Source organism: Centropristis striata, chromosome 6 (genome assembly GCF_030273125.1).
Source record: "Centropristis striata isolate RG_2023a ecotype Rhode Island chromosome 6, C.striata_1.0, whole genome shotgun sequence".
Lineage (NCBI taxonomy): Eukaryota > Metazoa > Chordata > Actinopteri > Perciformes > Serranidae > Centropristis > Centropristis striata.
The window spans coordinates 33,073,348-33,096,372 of NC_081522.1; the positions used below are offsets into that span (position 1 = coordinate 33,073,348).

Sequence of the window (23,025 nt, forward strand, 5' to 3'; positions counted from 1 at the left end):
AGACGTCCAGGCTTTTACTATGTTTTCTTGATGTATTGTGTTTTTCTGTGTTTGCCTGTATGTTGTTTTATACCCTTGTAAAGCACTTTGTGGTTTTCTTTTCCTGTGAAAAGTGCTTTATAAATAAAATTTACTTACTTACTTACTTACTTTTTCTTCAATTTCTTGTTCATTTTAATGCCTGGTACAACTAAAGGTATTTGTTTGGACAAACATAATGATAACAACAAAAATAGCTCAGAAGAGTTTAATTAAAGAGCTGATATCTAGTCATTTTCCATGGTTTTCTTGATAATAACCAAAATCATAATAGACTAGGCTAGGCTAGATATCAGCTCTTAAATTAAACTCTTATGAGCAATTTTTGTTGTTATCATTACATTTGTCCAAGCAGATGTACTAGGCATTAAAATGAACAAGAAATGAAAGAAAACAAGGGAGGGTCTAATATTTTTTTTCCATGACTGTATATTGAATTTTTTTCTGTTGTTGGTGTTGTTTTAGGGAAGGGTATAGTCAAGATCAAAATGTTACTCTTCTTTTTTTTTTTTTTTTACAACTGGTAAAACACATTTTTGAAACTGTTCAATGTGAAAACAAATGGATCTGACTATATCTTCTAACTCACAGGTATGGAGGTGGATCATTCTCTTTCTCCAACCTGATCAACGGAGTCACCAAACGCTTTTCCACTGAATTCGAGCTTGAGCAGGTTAGATATTCTAGACCTTTTTGCAGTGTTGGAATGTAACTAAATACATTTACTCAAGTACTTGTACTTTACTTGAGTATTTCCTTTTTATCTAACTTTATACTTTTACTCCACTACATTTAGCTGACAGCTTTAGTTACTTTTCAGATCGAGATTCAACAAAAAAAATGGACAATTCAATGATCAGAATCTAATGAAAGCGATTCTTCTTTTCTAAATAAATAACATAACAGTATATTAAGTAGTTAGAATGAATCATATCTTTACCCAATTAAAACGATGCATACATAAATGCATCAATACAAATAATCTTATAATATATTTGGAATATATAGAATAAACTGAGTGGGTCCATTCTACATAATGAATACTTTTATTTTTGATACTTTAAATACATTTTGATGCTGATACTTTTGTACTTTTACTTCAGTAAGTTTTGAATTCAGGATTTTTACTTGTAGTGGAGTGATTTCACAGTGTGGTATAAGTACTTTTACTGAAGTAAGAGATTTGAATACTTCTTCCACCACTGGGTATTTGTTGCTGCTTGTTTTCAAATGGCTGCACCATCCCCCCAAAACAACATACTGATTTCATGTTTTTTATGTGTGTTGTCACAGCTTCAGAAGTTTAAGGCGGAAAACTCTGATGTTGGTTTCGGCTCTGGGACGCTGGCGGTGGATCAGTCCATCGAGAGAACCATCAGCAACATTAAATGGATCCAAGAGAACCAGCAGAACGTGAAGAATTGGTTCGATGCTGAAGCTCCTGAGTAGTACTAGCTGTGTATTTACTTGTACTTCATGTACTTTAAAAGGTTTTTTTTCCATCAAGATAAATCATCCTCAGAGGAGAAAATTGCACACATCTTCCACTGAAAGCAAATTTTGTAAAGTCTTCATGTACAATTTTGTAAATTGGATATTTGTAAATATGTGCAACTTTAAAAATGAAACGCTGAAATGACCTACATCAGGGATGGGCAATTTAAATGCTGGAGGGGGCCACAATATTTCATTGACACTACCACAGGGCCACATATAGGACCGTGCATTTAACCAGATATAATGAAACTGCAATTTTAAATATGTTTACAGTGCAGTAACTTAACATATTTCATGCTGAAATGCATGTATAACAGTATAAATAGGAATACAAAAGGTTTGAAGCAAATAAAAAATAACCACTTACTGTGATTTCTTGTTTTTCAGTGCAAGAACAGCAGACCAACATTAATTGTTGGTAATTTTGTGCATTTTTACACTGCACTTTTAAGATTTCATGCTCAAATGCATCTAGTTGTACTGAGGGCCGCTTCAAGTGAGGCTGCGGGCCGTATGCGGCCCCCGGGCCTCCAGTTGCCCATCCCTGACCTATGTACACAGGCTAGTCTGTGCAGCTTTAAAAACTACCATTTTACAGACAATGATTCACATCTTTTGCTGACATTTTTAGACATGTGAAGGCAATAATTGTACTCTATTCTGAAAAGGAGAATAAACACATTTGTAATAAATAATTCTGGTTGTACTGTAATTTCTGCTATCCAGTTAACAAATATCTGTTATACTGCATCCAGCCACCAGGGGGCGATCAAGATGTTTTAGCCTCACTAGTGCCTACAAAGTATGACTGCAGTAATTAAATTTTTGGTCGAAATGAAGTTATAACTAACTAAAATATGAACTCCTTGATGTCAGTTTTATCATGTGACAAACTTTTAGATTTCAGTTTTGCTTTATTTCCGAGAAATTATATAAAAATTGCAGTAACTACAAAATCCAACTCAAAGCAGAACTTACAGCTTTGACTGAAATACAGTGTAGCCTTGTATTTCTTCATTGTGTTGAATAGTGAAGACCAGAATAATAGAAATTATGAGTTCATTTGATAGGGAAATTATTATCTAGAAATGATAAACCTTAGACACTTTTTTTATATTGTTATATTTATATTATATATTGTTGTTGTTACCTACTTTGTTCATTGTTTTTCTTTTATTATCCTATATTGTGATAGTTTTTGTAACTTTGGAGCAATCTGGAACCAAAATTTCCTTTGGGATAAAAAAAGTTCTAAATGATCTTATCTTAGACAGTTATTAAGTAAAAAATATATATATATTAAGACTAACAATTCTCTTTAAAGATTTGTGTATTTTAGACTTAATTATAAAAAATGTTATATTTTAAACACTTTTAAAACAACTTCGTAGTTACTGCACTCTGTTTGTGCATTACTACTAGAACCTTATACAGCGATGCAAAACCAGTGCAATAACTACATTTTTGGGGTCAAAGGTCGAATAAATCGTCTTGATTTTTGAGAATAAAAAATACATCATCAATACATGTAGAAATAAGTGTCATATCACTTACCTACCTAAAGTCAGTGGTAAAATGTAACCAAGTACATTTACTCAAGTACTGTACTTAAGTAAAATTTTGAGGTACTTGTACTTTACTTGAGTATTTCCATTTTATGTAACTTTATACTTTTTAGTCCACTACATTTAACTGACAGCTTTAGCTACTTTTCAGGCCGAGATTTAACCTAAAAAATTCATTTAAAGTGATTTGACTTGTTTAAAAAAAACCCCAACAACCTCATAACAGTAATTAAGTAGTTAAACGAGCCCTATCTTGATCAAATTAAATGCCGCTCACATAAATGCATCATAATATCAATCCAATTATGTATTTGGAATACATAAAACAATCTGGGTGGGTTCATTCTGCATAACGAGTACTTTTACTTTTGATACTTTAAGTACATTTTGATGCTGATACTTTTGTTCTTTTACTTCAGTAAGTTTTGAATGTAGGACTTTTACTCGTAGTGGAGTAATTTCACAGTGTGGTGTTAGAGCAGTTACTACATTTTTGGGGTCAAAGGTCAAATAATTTAACAAGATTTTTTAGCATAAAAATATCATCAATACATAGAAATAAGTGTCATATCACTTACCTACCTGTAATCCATTTGGCTGGCCAGTTAAAACACGTTAAAAAACTTTAAAGCAGTTTTTCACAGTTTTACCCTTTGCATAGTTGCTGCAGTTAGACTTTAGACTGGAAGTGCAGCTGTTTGTGTACATGGAGAAGAGCAGGAGGGGAGAGGAGGATGTGCTGCAGGTTTCCTGTAATTGTTAAACAGACGTAAGGGTTTAACCTCTGAACCCAGGGACAAAGAGAATAAAGTCTTCATGTCATACGAGTGTGAATTCTCAGCGGACCTGCTGTGTTTTATGACTGATATGTGAACATCCACTAAAACATTATTGGAGACAATTCATCACTCCTTTATCAGCAGTTTCCACTTTTCCCATGAGTCAGCATCAGGAGAGGGGGGAGGAGAGGGGGGGTAGAAGGGGTGTCAGCACTTAAACGCTGGCATTTACTTGTATATGTCACTCTGCATGGACTCAGCGATCTAAGCACAATATACTTAGTTTTAATCAGACCTTTTGCCATTTGTATTACAGCAGTAAAGGTACAAAAGTAGTTTTAATCAACTGTTTTCCTCTCTGTAGGACTTCTGTGCTGTCGCTTTTAGGGTATGGCGAAAAGCTGCCGAGTCAGCAAACTCTGCATTCTGTTTGTGGTCTTAGCCATGGTCTCCGTGGCAACCATTGTTATATTGTGGACTATTGCCCTGACTGGAGGAGGCGATGATGTCACAGCTCCTTGGGACAGGTAAGACATGGACATTTGCATGTAATTGCACACTTCTGTGTCCTCGAAGGACAATAATAATACAAAATGAGCTCAAAGTTAAAAGCAAAAGGTCACATGGATCCAATGTGCCAGGCAGAGGTGGAAAAAGTATTCAGATCCCTTAATTAAGTAAAAATACTAGTACCACACTGTGATATTACTCCACTACAAGTAAAAGTCCTGCATTCAAAACTTACTGAAGTAAAAGTACAAAAGTATCAGCATCAAAATGTACTTAAAGTATCAAAAGTAAAAGTACTCATTATGCAGAATGGACCCACACAGATCGTTTTATATATTTTAAACATATTATCACACTTTTGTATTGATGCTTTTATTTAAGCAGTGTCCTAAAAATCTGTTATAGGATTTAATTTTTTAAAAAGTCTGATCACTTTAAATTTATCATGTTTTTTATGTTAAATCTCGATCTGAAAAGTAACTAAAGCTGTCAGCTAAATGTAGTGGAGTAAAAAGTACAATATTTGCCTCAAGATGTTGTGGAGTAGAAGTATAAAGTTGCATAAAATGGAAATACTCAAGTAAAGTACAAGTATCTCAAAAATGTACTTAAGTAAAGTACTTGAATTAATGTATTTTTCCCCCACATTCCACCACTGATCAATACAAATAATCTGATAATATATTCATAATATATAAATACCAATCTGAGTGGGAACTTTCTGCATTATCAGTACTTTTTCTTTTGATTCTTTAAGTACATTTTGATTAGATATTTTATGCTTCACCAGTCTTGTGGAAGCTGGAGTGACACATAAATGTTTTTTCCTCCTTAAGCTGTAAAAAGTACAATATTTGCCTCAAGATGTTGTGGAGAAGAAGTAAAAAGTTACATAAAATAGAAATACTCAAGTAAAGTATAAGTACCTCATAATCATACTTAAGTACAGTACTTGAGTAAATGTACTTAGTTACAATCCACCACTGTTCTGCACTAAATAAACAAAATCAAGACATTGTTTTATTATTTAATAACTGAAGTTGAGTGATGTGAGTGTTTGTTCCCCTCAGCTATCGTCTCCCCAGCTCTCTGCTCCCCGACTACTACAACATCACCCTCTGGCCTCGTCTCACCTCTGACCCAAACACTGGCCTCTACATTTTTACAGGTGATTAGTTATTAATTATTCTTGTTGTAGTAAAAAAAAGAAATAAAACCCATCTTTATGTATTTACTTACATATTCATGCCTTTCATATTCTGCATTTATTTGTGTATATCTGTATTCATTTTCTACCTTTTTTCATTTACATATCTAATTATCAAGCTTTCAGTTTAGCTTTAGTATTATATGAGTGAGTGAGTAAGACCAAAGAGTGATATGGCTGCTATTGGGTAAGCCAAATAAATAACACCGTTATCAACCATCGTTATTTACACACCTGGACCGTATTTCTGTCCTTCACAATAAAAGACAGTATAGTAAAAATACAGATGTACTTTTAAGATCCTGAGTGTCGCCCAAACGTTCTTACTGCTTTCGGAGTTACTTTCGTATTGTAATTAGACATGTAAATCTCCATGTACATAAATGAAATTTCACATGTACATTATTAAATATGTATAAATCAATTATACCTACACTGGTGGTGGCGATCTTATTCAAAATTACCGTGAAACACCGGAAAGTGCGGCATTGCAGATGTGTCCGATTTGGGATACAGTCTCTATAGTTTCCCAGTTTCTGTATTCAGTTAAATGTAGGTTGCATTGTTTTTACTACATTTTCTCACAGCACCTACATTTTTGGGAACCAGGGTCATTTATGTGCCCTTTAAGATTAAGATTAAGATTAAGATTTCCTTTATTAGCCCAAAAATGGGGACATTTTTCAGTTACAGCAGCAAAATGGATAGCAAAATAACAATAAATAGTAAACAGCAGTATAAACTAGAAATATAAGAGAGGTATTAACAATAAACAAGTAAAAAGTATTTGAAAAAGTATTAACGATTTACAATATAAACAAGTATAAATATAAAAAGTATTCACAATTTACAAAATAAACAAGTAAAAATATAAAAAGTATTAACAATTTTCAAAATAAACAAGTAGAAATATAAAAATTATTGACAATTTACAATATAAACAAGTATAAATATGAAAAGTATTAACAATTTACAAAATAAACAAGTAGAAATATAAAAGGCAACACAATACAATTTCAACAAAAATAAAATGAAAAAACTTTAGGAACATTATATACAATGTAGACAGAGTCAGTAGTTGGATATGGAACATTGCACAGAGAACATTGCACATTCAATTAAAATTTAAAAGGAGCATGAGTGTTCATAGTGCAGTGATTGTCATGTTAATTCACTTGCTATTCCCATGTATTCACCAGGCAAATCCACTGTGAAGTTTAAGTGTGTGAAAGAAACAGATCTGATCTTGATCCACTCAAACAAACTAAACTACACCAAGCTGGACGCCACACACAGTGCAAGGCTCACTGCTTCAGGTACAGTACATAGGTGCCCATAGGTGTGTATGAGAGCGTGATTGTCTGTCTCTATGTGTCAGCCCTGTGATGGTCTGGCGACCTGTCCAAGGTGTACCCCGCCTCTAGCCCAATGTCAGCTGGGATCAGCTCCAGACCCGAGTGTGGATGGATGGATGGATGGATGGATGGATGGATGGATGGATTCCTGATTGTTTTAAAATGTTCTCTGCCCCTCAGTCAATTCTACTTCCTCCCCAGGTGGTGGTCCTGCCCCTGGTATTAAGTCCTCCTGGCTGCACCATGATACCCAGTATCTGGTGATCCAGCTGAACAGTACATTAACCCCAGAACAGAATTATCTGTTGTACACTGAGTTCACTGGAGAGCTAGCTGACGACTTGGCAGGCTTTTACAGGAGTGAATATATAGAAGATGGAGTCAAAAAGTAAGTTTTATCATCTGTGTCCTGCTACATTTAGATTTGTTTTAGTGATCAAATTTCTACACTGTGTTCAGAATGTTTTGCTCCTTTTTTCAGGATTGTTGCCACCTCCCAGATGCATCCAACTCATGCCAGAAAGACCTTCCCTTGTTTTGATGAGCCAGCTATTAAAGCTGTTTTCCATATAACTCTCCGCCACCCCCCTGGAACTGTAGCCCTGTCCAATGGCCTGGAAGTAGGTCAGTGTACTCTATCTATTATGGATCAGTCTCTATGGATCAGTCATTATCTTGAATGCAAACAATGGACATAGTTCACACCCAAGTTTTTAAAGTTCCAAAAACAACCATACTTATTTAAGGTAGTCAGCTAGACCTCAAGTGGCTCCAAAAGTTGTGTTGGTTAGGTTTTAGGGTTTTTTAGGGGGAACATGAATAAATGAGACCTCTTCCAGCTACCAAGAACCACCAGCAACAAAGCAGCCCTTAACAGATTTATTTGGTGGGTTACAGCAAAAAACACCAAACAAAACTAATGTTAACCCATGCTTAGTTAAACCAAAACAAAAGAACAAAAAGACGAAAGTTTTACCTAAACTAAGAGACGGCAGCCTTTTACGTGCAGATGTGTATAGGCTCGTATTTTCAGTGTTTTTCTAGTAGCCTTTAAAAAAATACTTTCTATTGTACCCATAGCTACAACCATATTGTGATTTTTGAGTTTTTTTAGTTGAGCACTACCACCTATCGCCATGGGAAACATTCACTGCCTGACAAACAAATTAGAGGAACTAGAAACTCTTGTCAGGAGCCAGAAATCGTACCGGGAGAGAAGCATCATATGCCTTTTTTAAAAAATGTATTACTTTCTATTATGCTCATAGCTACAACCAAAGTGTGCTTTTTGAGTTTTAACCTCTACCACCATCAAGACTTTTAGCAAGAAGTCTGTGGACATGAGTGGAAAATATGTGCCATACATCAGTCAGACGGATGGAGCAAACTGCATTGACATACACCCTTGGGGAACTACTGAACCTGGTCCATGGCTCAACACTTGGGATTCAACATGACATACCTAAGGAACTATTAAAGAGGAGGCATCGGGGGATGTGTGCTGGGGTGAAAAGAAACAAGAGGAGGATGACGAGGAGTTTGAAAGACACATTTAAACCAGCACTACCATCTGTCACCATGGGAAACGTTCACTGCTTGACAAACAAATTAGAGGAACTAAAAACCCTCGTCAGGAGCCAGTAATCGACTGGGAGAGCAGCATCATATGCCTGACAGAGACGTGGTCGACAAACGACATGCCAGAATCTCTGATCAGTTTCACCGGCTTCAGGACGTTACGAGGGGACACCAGACATTTAACTTTTAGCAGCTAGTTTAAGACCATACTAACTACCCAGGGAGTTCACTGTGCTGGTGGCCATCGCTTACATTCCTCCATCTGCCAAGGCAGAAGCCGTATATGACATAATGCACACCACTATCTTCCACTTTCGCCTCCGCCTTTGACCCTTTGGGTGGCATTCTGATTTTGGTTTGGTTTGTTTTGGTTCACCTGCTCAGGTACCGCGAGGTAGAGTCTGACGTAGCCAAGACTATAACAAGACTTCAGGCCAACTACCCAGATGCGTTCATTGTTATGTCTGCGGATTTCAACCATGTCTGTCTTTCTAAGAATCTACCCACTTTCAGACAGTTTGTGGACTGTACAACCAGAGGTGATAATTGCTGGATCTCATGCATGCAGATGTCAAAAATGCATACACATGTCCTGCATTGCCCCCTCTTGGACGGTCAGATCATGACATGCTACGCATCTCTCCCTCCTACACCACCAGAACATCAAGAGGCTGGTATCCTAAAGCTGATGAAGTCCTGAGATGCTGTTTGGAGACAACAGACTGGGATGGGGTGTGTCATGTGAGGAGTGTGGGGACAATATTGACAGCCGAACAGAATGCGTTACTCATCAATTTCTGTTGAAATTACATCATGCCGTCCTGGGTAATTTGTTGCTTCCCTAACAACAAACCATGGAAGAAAAAGGCTTTCTGGCAGGAATAAAATCAAAGATCTTCAAAATGAACTGAAATTCATTGGCACAGAGTGTTATTGTTCCTTAAAGGTATATTATAATATCAATAAGCATATTATTGCTTGTTGGTATTACTAGGATAAAACCATAATAATGAAAACATTCACATCATAGACACTACTATTCCTGTATCATTGCCCACAAAATCTCAAAATCAAATTGACCCAATGCAGTAAGCCATATACCAGGTTTTGATCTAGTCTTGTTGCCATATTACTTTGAATCTTTCCATAAAATTCCACCCTGTCACAGGCTTTAGTTTGAGGAGATAAAAAAAGTCATTATAGTGCCTAAGCTTGCAATATATGTATTGCATGTCTAACATATTCCTAATGCTTTGAGATTCTATTATGGAATGGGTTGGAAATGGAAATGTTTTTAAATGTGTTTGTGTTTTTTCAGGGAGCGTTAACATCACTGTTGGTGGAGTGGCTGTGACACAGACCGAGTTTGAGCCCAGCAAGAAAATGTCCACCTATCTCCTGGCCCTCGTCATCTCTGACTACGCACATCTCAGTACTAAACAAGGAGACACTCTGGTAACTGTCTAGGACATCTTTGACTTTTGACTATGACAAAAACATCTATAATTCTGATTACTTTGCTAACAAAAAGAACAAAATGTGTTTCAGTAGTAAGGCTAACAAGAGCCAGAATAGCTACATTTTATTCTAAATACAAGATGGACACATATCTGACTAAAAAATAACCTGATGGTCACTTAGAAAACATAGGGGCTGTTTATGTCCAAAATATGAAAATGCTTATCTTGATTAAAAGTTCTCCTTTTGTTTTTTTATTTGCTGGAGTTTGTAGTTCAGGCAAAGTTGAACCTGCATTCACTATAAACCAATCACAGACAAAATACATACAGGTGGTTGCTGTTGTGTGTCTAGATCCGTATCTGGGCTCGCAGGACGGCCATTGAGCAGGGACAGGGAGACTACGCCCTGAATGTGACTGGACCCATACTGGACTTCTTCCAGTCGTATTATAACATCTCCTACCCACTGAGCAAGTCAGGTGAGCTCGTGTTGTCTTTCGACTTCGTCTTTGCTTGTGTTGTAAAAACTCTAAAATGCACGTCACTTTGGATAAAAGCATCTAAATGCTAAATTACACTGTAGAATTGTTTTCTATTTCCTTTCTACAGTATGTTTTGCTTTTTTCACAACTTATTCCTGAAGGTCATAAACCAATGCTGTGGTTTTAGACAAAGTGCTTGCAAAACTAATGACATTATCATCAGCCACATATGTACTTTGTGTTCAGTGTCAAGGGACGTAGCTCAGACGGCAGGACTCAAATGCAATGACAGAGATCAGGTTACAATATTCAAAAGGCGTTTTTTACATTAACAAGGTCGGTACGCAGACAGGCAGTCACACAGGCAAAGGTTTCCAAAAACAAGAGGCAAAAAGGCAGAATGAAAAAGGCGAGCAAGATTTCTAACACGACTAGGCTATGACTGTGAAAATGCTGGACCGTGAGCTTAGAGGAACAACAAACTGGCAATGAGACAAGACACAAAGGGGTTATATACAGGGCTAATGAGGAGTGATGAGACACAGGTGTGAGAGACACAATCAGAGATCAGGTGAAAACAGGGGGGCAGATAGGAACCTGAGCCCAGAGGCAGGGGGGAGTGATCACAAAATAAAACAGGAAACACAAGACATGGAACACGAAGGGAAAATAAGATACTTAACAGACAGTGGGATCATGACACAGTGCTTATCAGTAAATCATAGTATGTAAACCATGCTAAACTAAGACAGTGAACATTTCTGCCTAAACATTAGCATGTCAATGCTATTATTGTAAGCATGTTTGCAAGTACAACCTCGCAGAGTCGACAAAAGACAAAAAAAATACTTGCTGAGTCACAGTCCTCACTTTAATACATGAGACAAACACAAATACCATATGTGCATCATTTAATCATTTAGCAGACGCTTTTATCCAAAGCGACTTACAGAAAAAGGGAAAGTAGTGACGATTCTTTAAGGAGTAGAATTATCGTGTGGTGCTAGGAGAGAAGATGCTCTCTGAAGAGCTGGGTCTTCAGGTTTTTTTTTTAAAGGTAGGTATAGGTAAAGTAGGTCATCTCTTCCACATGGTTTTGCATTGATTGCAGATTATGCTTTATGCCATCTAGTTTTATGGGATCTGACTGGAGAATTACTGCTTGATATGTGCAGCTAAATGCAGTGGAGTAAAAAGTACAATATTTGCCTCTAAATGTAGTGGAGAAGAAGTATAAAGTTACATAAAATGAAAATGCTCAAGTAAAGTAAAAGTACCTCAAAATTGTACTTAAGTACAGTACTTGAGTAAATGTACTTAATTACATTCCACCACTGATTAAGCCTGCTCTCCACAGATCAGATCGCTCTGCCAGACTTCTATTTCGGTGCGATGGAGAATTGGGGTTTGGTGACTTACAGAGAAACCAACCTCCTCTACGACCCCGTGACCTCCTCCAACGGAAATAAAGAGACCACTGCCACCATCATTGCTCATGAACTAGCACATATGGTAAATATATATTTAAATGTTTAATTTGAATACTATGAATTGTTTGACTTGCATATTAATCAGTCAACAAATGGACTGATCTGATTTGTGGTGCAGTGGTTTGGGAACCTGGTGACTCTGCGCTGGTGGAATGAGGTCTGGTTGAATGAGGGCTTTGCTTCATATGTGTCTTACCTGGGAGCAGACTACGCTGAGCCTGCATGGAATGTGGTAAGAACACGTGAACTTGGACGTGACCAGTGGTGGAAAGTAACTGAGTACATTTACTCAAGTACTGTACTTAAGTACATACAATTTATTCGCAACCATAGCATCATTAATTAAAAATAAGACATTCTTTAACCACCTTGTGAATTCACCATAAGAGCTACGAGATGGGAAAACAATAGAAAACATTAGCTTTAGCCCTTCTCCTCCTCCTCCCTTCTCCTCCTACTTCTCTCTCCTTCTCCCCCTCCTCTTCTTCAGGTGTGTACGTAGGCATAAAGTTCTTCATCACCAACTTCATCTTTAAAAGTTGTCCCAAGCTGAGGCATATCAACTTTATATTCATTTCGAAGCACTCGTTATTTACCGTTTGTTTTTCATTTTACTGTTACATCTCTTATTTCCTGTCACTACCTTTCAAAATAAAAACACCCGTTTCACGCTGGATGGCACCTTTATACAAATGGTTCATTCCCTGACCGCCTTGTGAATTCACCGTAAGAGTTAGGAGATGGGAGAACAATAGCAATCATTAGCAATAGCCCTTTAGCAAATAAACCTTTTTACAATAGTTATGACAACAAAAATAGCCGTTAATATATAAAGACAGAAGGAAATAAACTTCAACAAACCTTGCACCCCTGTCTGCCAGCCACTATAGAAGCCTTTTTTGATACTTTATATCAACTTTTATGAATTTCGAAGCACTTTACCGTTTGTTTTTCATTTTACCGTTACACCTCTTATTTCCTGTCATTACCTTTCAAAATAAAAGCGCTGTTTTCAGGCTGGGCGGCACCTTTTCAAAATAAAAGCATCACAACATTGTAAAACACCCCAAAAATATACAAACATGACAAACAAGATATATAATACAAATACACCACAAAGAACCTTGCTAAAGGTCATAATAAGTACATTTTGGACTTGTACTTGTAGTGGAGTCACTTAAGGAAGGGATCTGAATATGTTCTCCACCACTGGACTCGACACTTGTGGCCCTCTTAACAATACATATATGCATTTTTATCATCGCTTCTGTACATCGTATGCAATCTTAACATATTTTTTGCTTGTCTGTTTTCTCCAGAAAGACTTAATAGTGCTTGATGACGTCCACAGGGTGTTTGCGGTCGATGCCTTGACCTCTTCTCACCCTTTGTCTTCTAAAGAAGACAATATTATCTTGCCAGACCAGATCACTGAGCAGTTTGATGCCATCTCATACAGCAAGGTACCCGGATGTCAATAAAACATTCATAAAAAACACATTACAGCAGAAACACATCTATACTGCCTGTCATAGGGTTCAGCTGAGGCCAGAAAATAAGCCAGAAATGTCAGCAACTGGACAGGTAATCATTAAATCACATACTGTTCAACTGTCAGCTGTTCAACTTTTGTTGTATATATTCTGCAATACAATAGAAAATGTACTTACTGCCTGTGTAAAGTGATTGATAGATTTATCCACTGTCTCTGTCTGTGTGTCTGTGGCTCCTCAGGGTGCAGCAGTGTTGAGGATGCTGTCCGATTTCCTGTCAGAGCCGGTCTTTGTCCGGGGACTCAATGTATGTCTGTATTTCAACTTGTTGAGACAAATTACTGTATCTCCCATCAAAGCAAATTAATTACGACAGGATATTGATATTGATCATCTTTTTCTTTTGTCTTTAGGGATACCTCAAACACTTTGCCTACAGTAACACAGTAGGGGACGACTTGTGGCAGCATCTACAAATGGTAAGATGCTGTTTTAAAAAAGGTTGTTTTACTAAAATGTTTTTAGAAATGTACATATTTTTCAGTGGTGGAAGAATCAGAATTCAGATCTCTTACTTAAGTAAAAGTATTAATACCACACTGTGAAATGACTCCACTACAAGTAAAAGTCCTGCATTCAAAACTTACTGAAGTAAAAGTACAAAAGTATCAGCATCAAAATGTACTTAAAATATAAAAAATAAAAGTACTCGTTATGCAGAATGGACCCACCCAGACTGTTTTATATATTCTAAATATATTATTGAATTATTTATATTGATGCGTTTATGTGAGCAGTGTTTTAATTTTGTAAAGACAGGGCTCAACTACCTAATATAGTGTTATGAGGTTTAATTTTTAAAGTCTAATCACTTTAAATTGATCAGATGTTTTATGTTAAATCTCGACCTGAAAAGTAACTAAAGCTGTCAGCTAAATGTAGTGGAGTAAAAAGTACAATATTTGCCTAAAAAGGTAGTGTAGAAGAAGTACAAGTACCTCAAAATTGTACTTAAGTACAGTAGAGTAAATGTACTTGGTTACTTTCCACCACTGATAATTTGTAATTACATACAACTGCAATTGCAACATCTGCTACTTCCGTACTGTGGTACTTATTATTAAGGTTCTACCTAGAAAATACATTAAAATATATTGATATGTTAGAGCTGTAACTAAACTATATAATCTGGAAGAGGTACCATATGATTTTGTCTGTCTGTTTCCCTAGGCTGTTGATGCTAGTGGCACTAAACTTCCCAACACCGTGCAAAACATCATGAACACCTGGGTGCTGCAGATGGGCTTCCCTGTGGTTACCATAGATACGACCACAGGAACTGTATCCCAGAAGCACTTCCTGCTGGATACAGAGTCTAACATCCAAGCTTCACCTTACAAGTACGCACCACTACAGCATTTCACTGCAAATTTTACTGTCAAATATCTGAAGACATATACAGCTGAATCTCAATACATTAGAATATGGTGAAAAAGACCATTTCCAGTAGTTCAAGTCAAATAGCCCCAACCAAGTATTGAGTCATATAGATAGACATACTTTTCAGAGGCCAACATTTCCTTATTAAACATACTTTTTAAAATTGGTCTTTTGTAATATTACAATTTATTTGAGACATTGAATTTTAGGTCTTCATTAAATGTAAGCCATAATCATTATTATTAGAAGAAATTAAATACATTAAGACATGAAGTGATTCATTCTGTGTGTAATTGATGTATATAATGTGTTATTTCCACTTTTTGAATTGAATAACTAACATAAATAAACATTTCTATGATATTCTAATTCATTGAGATGCACCTGTATACATTTTCCTTGAAAGTATTAATGCTCCCTCATGAGTTACTTTATTTTAAGGGACTCAAACTCTCATTAAGTCAAGAATGCATGGATGATGTGAAATAGTTGGTTTAATATATGTGGAATAGTTACAAATGAGTATTGTTTTGTCTTTTTAGTTAGTTATTTTATCTGCCTCAATCATTAATAAAATCTGTATATATTGCCTCCCCTAGCTATGAGTGGCTGATTCCTATTAGGTGGATGAAGCATAGTGAGGTCCAGTCAGATATCTGGTGGCTGTTGGAAAAGACAGGTGTGTAACATCTACCTATCCATCCGTCTGTCTATCAAATATAAGAAGTTGTGATTTTGTCCAAATTAAATATGACAGAATGTACTCATTTGCTAATGCTTTGTGACATGCATTCAATTAAAAACTGCACAAAGACAATATATTTAACACCCAATCTGATAAGGGTTTGTTTTTTCTGAAGTACGAATTACTGTTTTATTAAAGCCATTTCATGTTTCGCTTTTCCATTTTATCTCAGCGGTAAACTCTGAGATGAGGAGTGGAGGTTCGTGGGTTCTGGCCAACATTAATGTCACTGGATATTACCGAGTCAACTATGATCTTGAAAACTGGGAACGCCTCTTCGCTCAGCTTCATTCAGATCACAAGGTACACGGTCAGACAAATCTCATTTTTGTAATTTTAATTTTTGATACGATCGATGTGGAACCTTGGTTGTTTTAGCTTTTTTTGTTTACATCCTCTCTTCCATTACTTAGTATTTGCAAATTATTTCATCATTTTCTGTATTTAATTTTCCTGTTTGACACATAAAAATTGTTTTATGTGCAGGTTATACCAGTAATAAACAGAGCCCAGCTGGTGGATGATGCCTTCAATTTGGCCAGGTATGTCAGTTTCTTGGCATTTTTACACGCTGTATATAAATGTATTGTCAGGGCTCAGATGGGGAATCAAGAGCAGATCCGAATAACTTGCAGTGATTAGATTTATTTTTAAAACAGGACAGTCCAGAAGGAAAAAAACAGAGTCCAGGTACAGGCAGATAATCCTGACACGACAGGCAGATAACTTCAAAAAACAGGCAGGATTCAAAACCGAACAAAAACTTTCTTAAAGCTCTCCAATATGAACTTAAACTAAGTACTCGTCTCACTCATGTGGGTTTCAGGCAACATACGGTACACACTGTGACAATCTGACAAACTCAACTGAAAAGACTTTAGGTGTGTAATACTCACACTGATTGGAACAAATGAGAGACAGGTGAACAGAGAAAAAGGCGGGGAAAAGAACAAAGGCAGGAAGTACCAAACAAGGACATGGGTTCAGAGCTGTCAAACTTGACAGGTAGGGGGAGACAACAGTAATTGTCCAAGTGGGAATCCTGACATATATATATATATATATATATATATATATACTGTATATAAAATGTATCACTAATGGTCTGATTTTAGAGAGAATAAAACTGGGACTGTTTTATGCTTTAAACTATGTGTATCTCTATACAGGGCTCAGATGGTCTCAACTACTCTGGCTCTGAACTCAACCCTCTATATGTCTGTGGAGACTGAATACATGCCCTGGCAATCTGCTCTGGATAACCTGGACTATTACTACCTCATGCTGGATCGCACTGAAGTCTATAAACCAATGCAGGTAGGCTTCAACATCTGTGTTTTCAAAGTTTTAACATTTTAGGATTTCAGTACATTCATTTACACAACCATGGTAAGTCTTTATGCCCCAGTGGACACTTGGAGGCAAAGCTTGTTCTATAGAAGAAACAACATTCTTTACTCACGTCTCAGTAATACTTATAGGACTATATGAAGAAGCTGGTGACTCCTCTCTTCCTGTACTTCAAAAACATGACGTCAGACTGGACCTCTGTTCCTGACAGACACACTGACCAGTGAGTATACTAACTCATTTATAGTGTGTTTTCACAATAAGGCTGAATCCCATTACCACCCCGACCCCAACCCCTCTATCTGAGTCTTCCCCTTGCAGAGTAGATGGTAGTAGGGGTAAGAACGTTCCCCTAAGAAACGAGACACCCCTCCATTATCATTGGGCAATTTTAGTCGTGTCGACACAATCCAAAATGACAAAACACAGTGGAAACAAGTTGTGATGTCTGTTGCCTGGGCCATTTTTCTATTTTTACGTCCGTCTGCTACTAACAGAAGACACCGGAGGCGACGACTGCATTAGGGCGCATAGGTCTGCTGAGAAATCAAATTATGGTACTTAACTTCCTACATGAAAGGAGCAACGGAATATTATCAGCTATGACTAATCAATGATTCAAAACAAACTTCACAATTAAAATCTGCTTCAACATAGTATCATTACACGACTGTCATGATCAAAATGCTGAAAAAATACTTACATTTGTGTGTCTCCTTGGCTTGAGTCATCGCTGCCTAAAAGTTTGCCAGCCGGCTTTAAACTTCAGTGACAGGTTACGCAGCGGATGCTGGGACATTCCTTAAAGCTCTCCCTTCAAGTGTGGTTCTTCGGAAGCTTCATTTCAAGGGCTACATAGCCCTACGCCTTGGCCCTAGCCTTTAACACAAATTAAAATTGAGTAAGCCCCAAGCGGCAACCTCCTGGTCTGAGCAGTGAGGCAAACCAGGAAGTGCCTTAAGCTGCATTCTACCAAATTCAAACAGAGGGCGCTGATGGCGGCTGCAGAATCATAGCGCTCCATCCATTTCAATACAAAATTAGAAAACTTCTCACTTGATTTATCACCTCAGAATTTTGTTTAGGACACCACTATGGTCTCAATCACTACTAAAAAATCTTCTTCAAGACAATTTGATGTTAATAGTGTAAATAATGGCCTCATTTAGAAGAAAATAGAACAAAAAGAATCGTATGATTTGGGGCGTGGCTACCTTTGATTGACAGGTGGCTAGCATGGCGAGTAGTCACGGTGACTACGTCCATTATTTATACGGTCTATGGACAGCTTACCCCTCACATAATGGGGTGGTAGTTGGATTGAGCCTAAATGTCCACTACCTGGACAACAAACTGGACTACCTTTCTACACAGTTTTGTTCCTCTCTGTGCTATGTCTTCATCAGAGTTAAGCACTAGACCAGTTGAAATTAATTTACCATTTAGAGCAGACTGTGGCTTCTCCATCCTCTTAAAAGACTTACAGCTTTAAAATGGCTGCAAAATGTCGCAGTTTATCATGTTTTACATGTTTGTCTCTTCTTGCAGATACAACCAGGTGAATGCTATCCGAATGGCCTGCAGGACTGAAGAACCAGAATGTCGAAACCTGACCACCACATGGTTCAAACAATGGATGGACAGCCCTCAACACAACTTGTTGGTCTTCTTTTATATCTTTTGATCATGCTCCTTGTTTAACTTGATCAATTAGGTAACTCCAACTTTCTTGCCAGGATTAATCCCAACCTGCGGTCCACAGTGTACTGCAGTGCCATGGCAGCAGGTGGCGAGGCAGAGTGGGAGTTCGGCTGGTCACAGTTCAAGAAGGCGACTTTAGCCAGCGAAGCCAGCAAACTCATGTCTGCACTGGCCTGCACGACTAACACAGACCTGCTGGAAAGGTATGTATGCTCCCCTTTTTGATTCTTGTTTTTGGATATCTTTGCCTGTGTGACTGCCTGCCTGTGTACCGACCTCGTTTCTGGAGTAAACGCTGTTTGATTATTGGAAGTTGATCTCTGTCGTGCATTTGAGTCCTGCCTTCTGAGCCATGTCCCTTGACATAAACTGCTGTGAATTAAATTAAAATCATGGCATTTTTCAAAAATACTACTTTTTTGGAAGCTAAAAAAAGCTTTGACATAATCCTGAAGTATTTAAAACCAGTAAGATTGAGGGCGGGCTTTTCAGTTGGAATACTGCATGCTTTAAACTTGTTGGGAATGTGCCTTTGGAAAGAGTATATAATAAATAATGGAATACTGTTTCTTCTGTTCTCACAGGTACCTGTCTTATACCTTAAACTCAACTATGATCCGTAAGCAGGATGCTTCCTCCGTTTTCACATATGTTGCCAGCAACAGATTGGGACAGGACCTGGCATGGAACTTTGTCAGGGAACGTTGGGAATACATGTTCACACAGTGAGTATTAAAATCATTAAATAAATAAATAGGTGGATTTGTGTGCAAATTATTATCCATCAAATTAGAGAAGCCAACGAAATTTGCACATTTTATTAATTTGCGCAGTAGAGTTTTTTCATTTGTGTAAGGCATAGAGGTTATTTGTTGAAGAACAAATGACATAAAAAGGAAGGAAGTTGATTGTCCACAGAGGGAGAAGGTCCAGGTGGATGGATGGGTCAACAAAACTGGAGACCACCACTCTTATATCCATGACCCAGTCATTCCCCAGTTTAAACCATATGGTTATTATTACAGCAATGATGTTAACGTAAGATAAGAAAGATCTTTCTCTAAACCAAACCTTGTTTTTCCAGCAGTGGTTTGTAAGACAACTATGTTGTCCTATCGGTATGGTTGACAAACAAGTTTTTTGTTGTTTCATTTGGAGGGTTTGTTTGGATAAAAATGAGGAATGACAACTTGCCTAATAATTTGCTAAAAGTTTGTTTTCTTAATTTGAATTAAAGGGAAACTCCACTGATGTCGCACAGTAGATATTGTTTACAGATCTTGAAGAGTACTATTTTATAGGTCTTATAAAGCCTTAAGCTTCAAGGGGAGTGGTGCAAAATCTGAGTAAGTACCTTAAGTGATGTCGCCAAGGCAGTATTGGCTGGGGCTAGAGACTACGCGTTTAAAAAACTAAAACATCTCACAGTGTTATGGGAATGCAATACTAAACTGGTGAAGTATGCTTTTAATACTGACACGTCAACAAAAATTGTCTGGAACTAACTTTGGTATGCAAATAAGATGGACAATACGGCATTCAACACAGCCCACTACAAATAGACATGATACTACACCAGTTACCATACATTAATGCAGATGAGACGATAAACTGTGTCCATGAAATAACGTCGAGACAGAGTCACACACCTGGGTTCCAGTGTCTTTAGCATGTAGCTAAAACCATCGTAACTTTGCAATTTTATGTCAGCATCTTCCCGACACGGCACATGGTGTCTATAGATTTCTTAGATCTTCTAGTTTCATATGATACCAGTATCTCCAGTATATTTTTTTAAAGTGAGCCAGCTACGGCCCCCGGAAAAATACAAAAACGGCAAAAATACTGACGCTAAATAAATGCTAACGCGATACTATGCTAGTAATATTCATCATAATATAAGAGGTTATACTACCATGACATTTAAACTATTTACATTTTTTAAAATAGTTTCTCCATCTTCTGTTCTTCCAAAGTTTATGATCATTTTTAGTGTAGCTGGAAGCTGTTTTTGCTGCTTGGTCGAGCTAAAACAGCAACATCCAGTATCAGTTCTTGTTTGAGCGGAATTTATTTTTTCTTCAGATATGGCGTGGGCTCTTTCAACTTTGCTTCTATAATTAGTGGAGTCACTGCAAGGCTTTCTACATCTGATGAACTAGAAGAGGTATGTACTTGTTGTACTACCGTGTCATTTCTAGTGAACTTATGAACATTTAAGTGTCTAAACTGTTCCTCATGTTTTCCTCTACTAGCTGGAGGAGTTTGTGGAAAGACACGGTGCAGCAGGGTTTGGAACGGCCACGCTGGCTGTGCAGCAGGCCTTAGAGATGACCAGGGCCAACATCAATTGGCTGGAACAGAACAAACAGGAGATCTCGGACTGGTTCAAGAGTCACACTGGACCTTAGATTAGCTGACAGAGGCATACAACCCATGGCATACAAGATACATACATAAAGAAAACATAACTAACCTGGTTTGTATGAGAGAATTAAAAAAAATCTGCTTTCACCACATGTTAGCTTTGTACTTTTTAAACACTTTTGTGTAACTTTTGCAATGAAATCCTGCTTTTATGTTGAAATATAGTAATTTAATTGCCATTCTAACAATGGTTAAAATGTAACTTAAAAACTTCAACCAAATGTTGCCCAGTTTTCTCCTCAACATCTTTTCACCTGCATGATAGATAGATAGATAGATAGATAGATAGATAGATAGATATTTGTCTTAATAATAACCAGTGGCAGAAAGTAACTAAGTGCATTTACTACTGCATGTACTTAAGTACAAATTTGAGGTACTCATTTAAGAGCTGATATCTAGCCATTTTCCATGGTTTTCTTAATAATAACCAAAATCATTGGAAAACCATGGAAAATATCTAGATATCAGCTCTTAAATTAAACTCTTATGAGCTATTTTTGATGTTATCATTATATTTGTCCAAACAAATGCACCTTTAGTTGTACCAGGCATTAAATGAACAAGACATTGAATATTATAATTATAAGAAATTAAATAAATTAAGACATGAAATGTTTCATTCTGTGTGTAATGGATCTATATAATGTGTTAATTCCACTTTTTGAAGTGACATAAATAAACTTTTCTATGATATTCAAATTTTTTGAGATGCACCTGTACATCTAAACCATCTTTATCTGTCAATCCAGGTGTCTGCGCTTCCTCAGTCAATGGGTATTGTATTTCACTGTTTGTGTTCTAAATTAGATATATTGCATTTTATTAATATTGATGCTCTATGATGTCAAGATCACGATGCTATAAAGATCTTTTAAGAGATTTTTGGCCCTGGCTTTGCTGCCCAAATGCCTCTATTTTATCAGAAACCAAACAAGACAAATGTCAGTGAATTGATGAACTCATTTTATTGGTCTGATTTGTCACAGCCACAAACACACACAGTAACAAACTGAAATTAAATGACATGATGAAACATTGTTTGCACTGAAGCAATTCTCCTCCAGCACTGAAAAGGAAGACACTGATTTAAATCCAAACAAAGAACACATTTTTGGCTTTTTATCTCTCGCTTTACAACGTCAGATACAACAAAAAAAAGTATGAAGTATTAAAAAGATGCACATTTTAGTGTTCATGTTGGAACCAGAGTACAGTACATCAAACAAAACTAAATAGTTTGTACATACAGAATCTGTACTCAAATGTGGTAGAAAAAAATAAATAACATAGTGCAAATGAGTAGCAGGTGAACTCCTGAACTTTTAAGAGGACAAAAGTGGTTACAGACATATACGGACTTGAAACATCAGCAGGTACGATGGAGGGAAACTGTGAACCTGAAACTTAATATATCTAATGTTAACGTAAGTCTGCAGTGCATTTTGTCACTGTCATATATTCAAAGTCAGTTTTAGTTTATGTAACTTGATTTGTGGTGGAAAGTAACAAAGTACATATACTCAAGTACTTAAGTACAATTTTGAGGAACTTAACTTGACTATTTCCATTTTATGTAACTTTATACTTCTACTTCACTACATTTGGAAGCTAAAATTGTACTTTTACTCCACTACATTTAGCTGACAGATATAGTTACTTTTTGGGGTACTTTAGGTAATTACAAAATGCTAAAAGAAGAAACCTGTCTGCTCAAAATTTAGTCTGTTAGACTGTCAAACAACACATGAATCCCCCTCCCTCACATCTTTTGAAAGTCATAAATCAGGGTGGTTGGTGAGGTTAACATTAAAGTGGTGAATCTGGGAGAAAAAAGTTGTTTTTTACCCACTTTTTTCTTGTAAATCTGCGACTTTTTTCGCACAAATTTGCCACTTTATATCTCT

At 36.9% G+C, this 23,025-nt stretch overlaps 2 protein-coding genes across 2 annotated transcripts in view; both read left to right on the forward strand.

The window, feature by feature from the left end:
- The window catches only part of LOC131973260 (aminopeptidase Ey-like), a 29,442-nt gene extending 27,241 nt beyond the window's left edge, over positions 1 to 2,201 (forward strand). Inside the window, exons 20-21 of the mRNA XM_059335219.1 lie at positions 631 to 712; positions 1,333 to 2,201. Of these exons, the coding sequence (XP_059191202.1) occupies positions 631 to 712; positions 1,333 to 1,488 (238 nt within the window). The 3' untranslated portion in view covers positions 1,489 to 2,201. The remainder of the gene's footprint in view (positions 1 to 630; positions 713 to 1,332) is intronic.
- Positions 2,202 to 4,126: 1,925 nt separating this feature from the next.
- On the forward strand, positions 4,127 to 22,238 carry LOC131973102 (aminopeptidase N-like). The gene is made up of 23 exons (XM_059334953.1): positions 4,127 to 4,407; positions 5,461 to 5,558; positions 6,797 to 6,913; positions 7,154 to 7,340; positions 7,434 to 7,576; positions 9,849 to 9,985; positions 10,343 to 10,469; positions 11,830 to 11,984; positions 12,081 to 12,194; positions 13,282 to 13,425; positions 13,697 to 13,762; positions 13,869 to 13,934; positions 14,686 to 14,855; positions 15,495 to 15,574; positions 15,813 to 15,943; positions 16,127 to 16,182; positions 16,810 to 16,957; positions 17,122 to 17,213; positions 18,539 to 18,649; positions 18,727 to 18,894; positions 19,276 to 19,416; positions 20,777 to 20,858; positions 20,947 to 22,238. Exons 1-23 carry the CDS (start codon positions 4,271 to 4,273, stop codon positions 21,100 to 21,102), a joined length of 2,826 nt encoding a protein of 941 aa, XP_059190936.1. The 5' UTR covers positions 4,127 to 4,270; the 3' UTR covers positions 21,103 to 22,238.
- Positions 22,239 to 23,025: the final 787 nt, after the last annotated feature.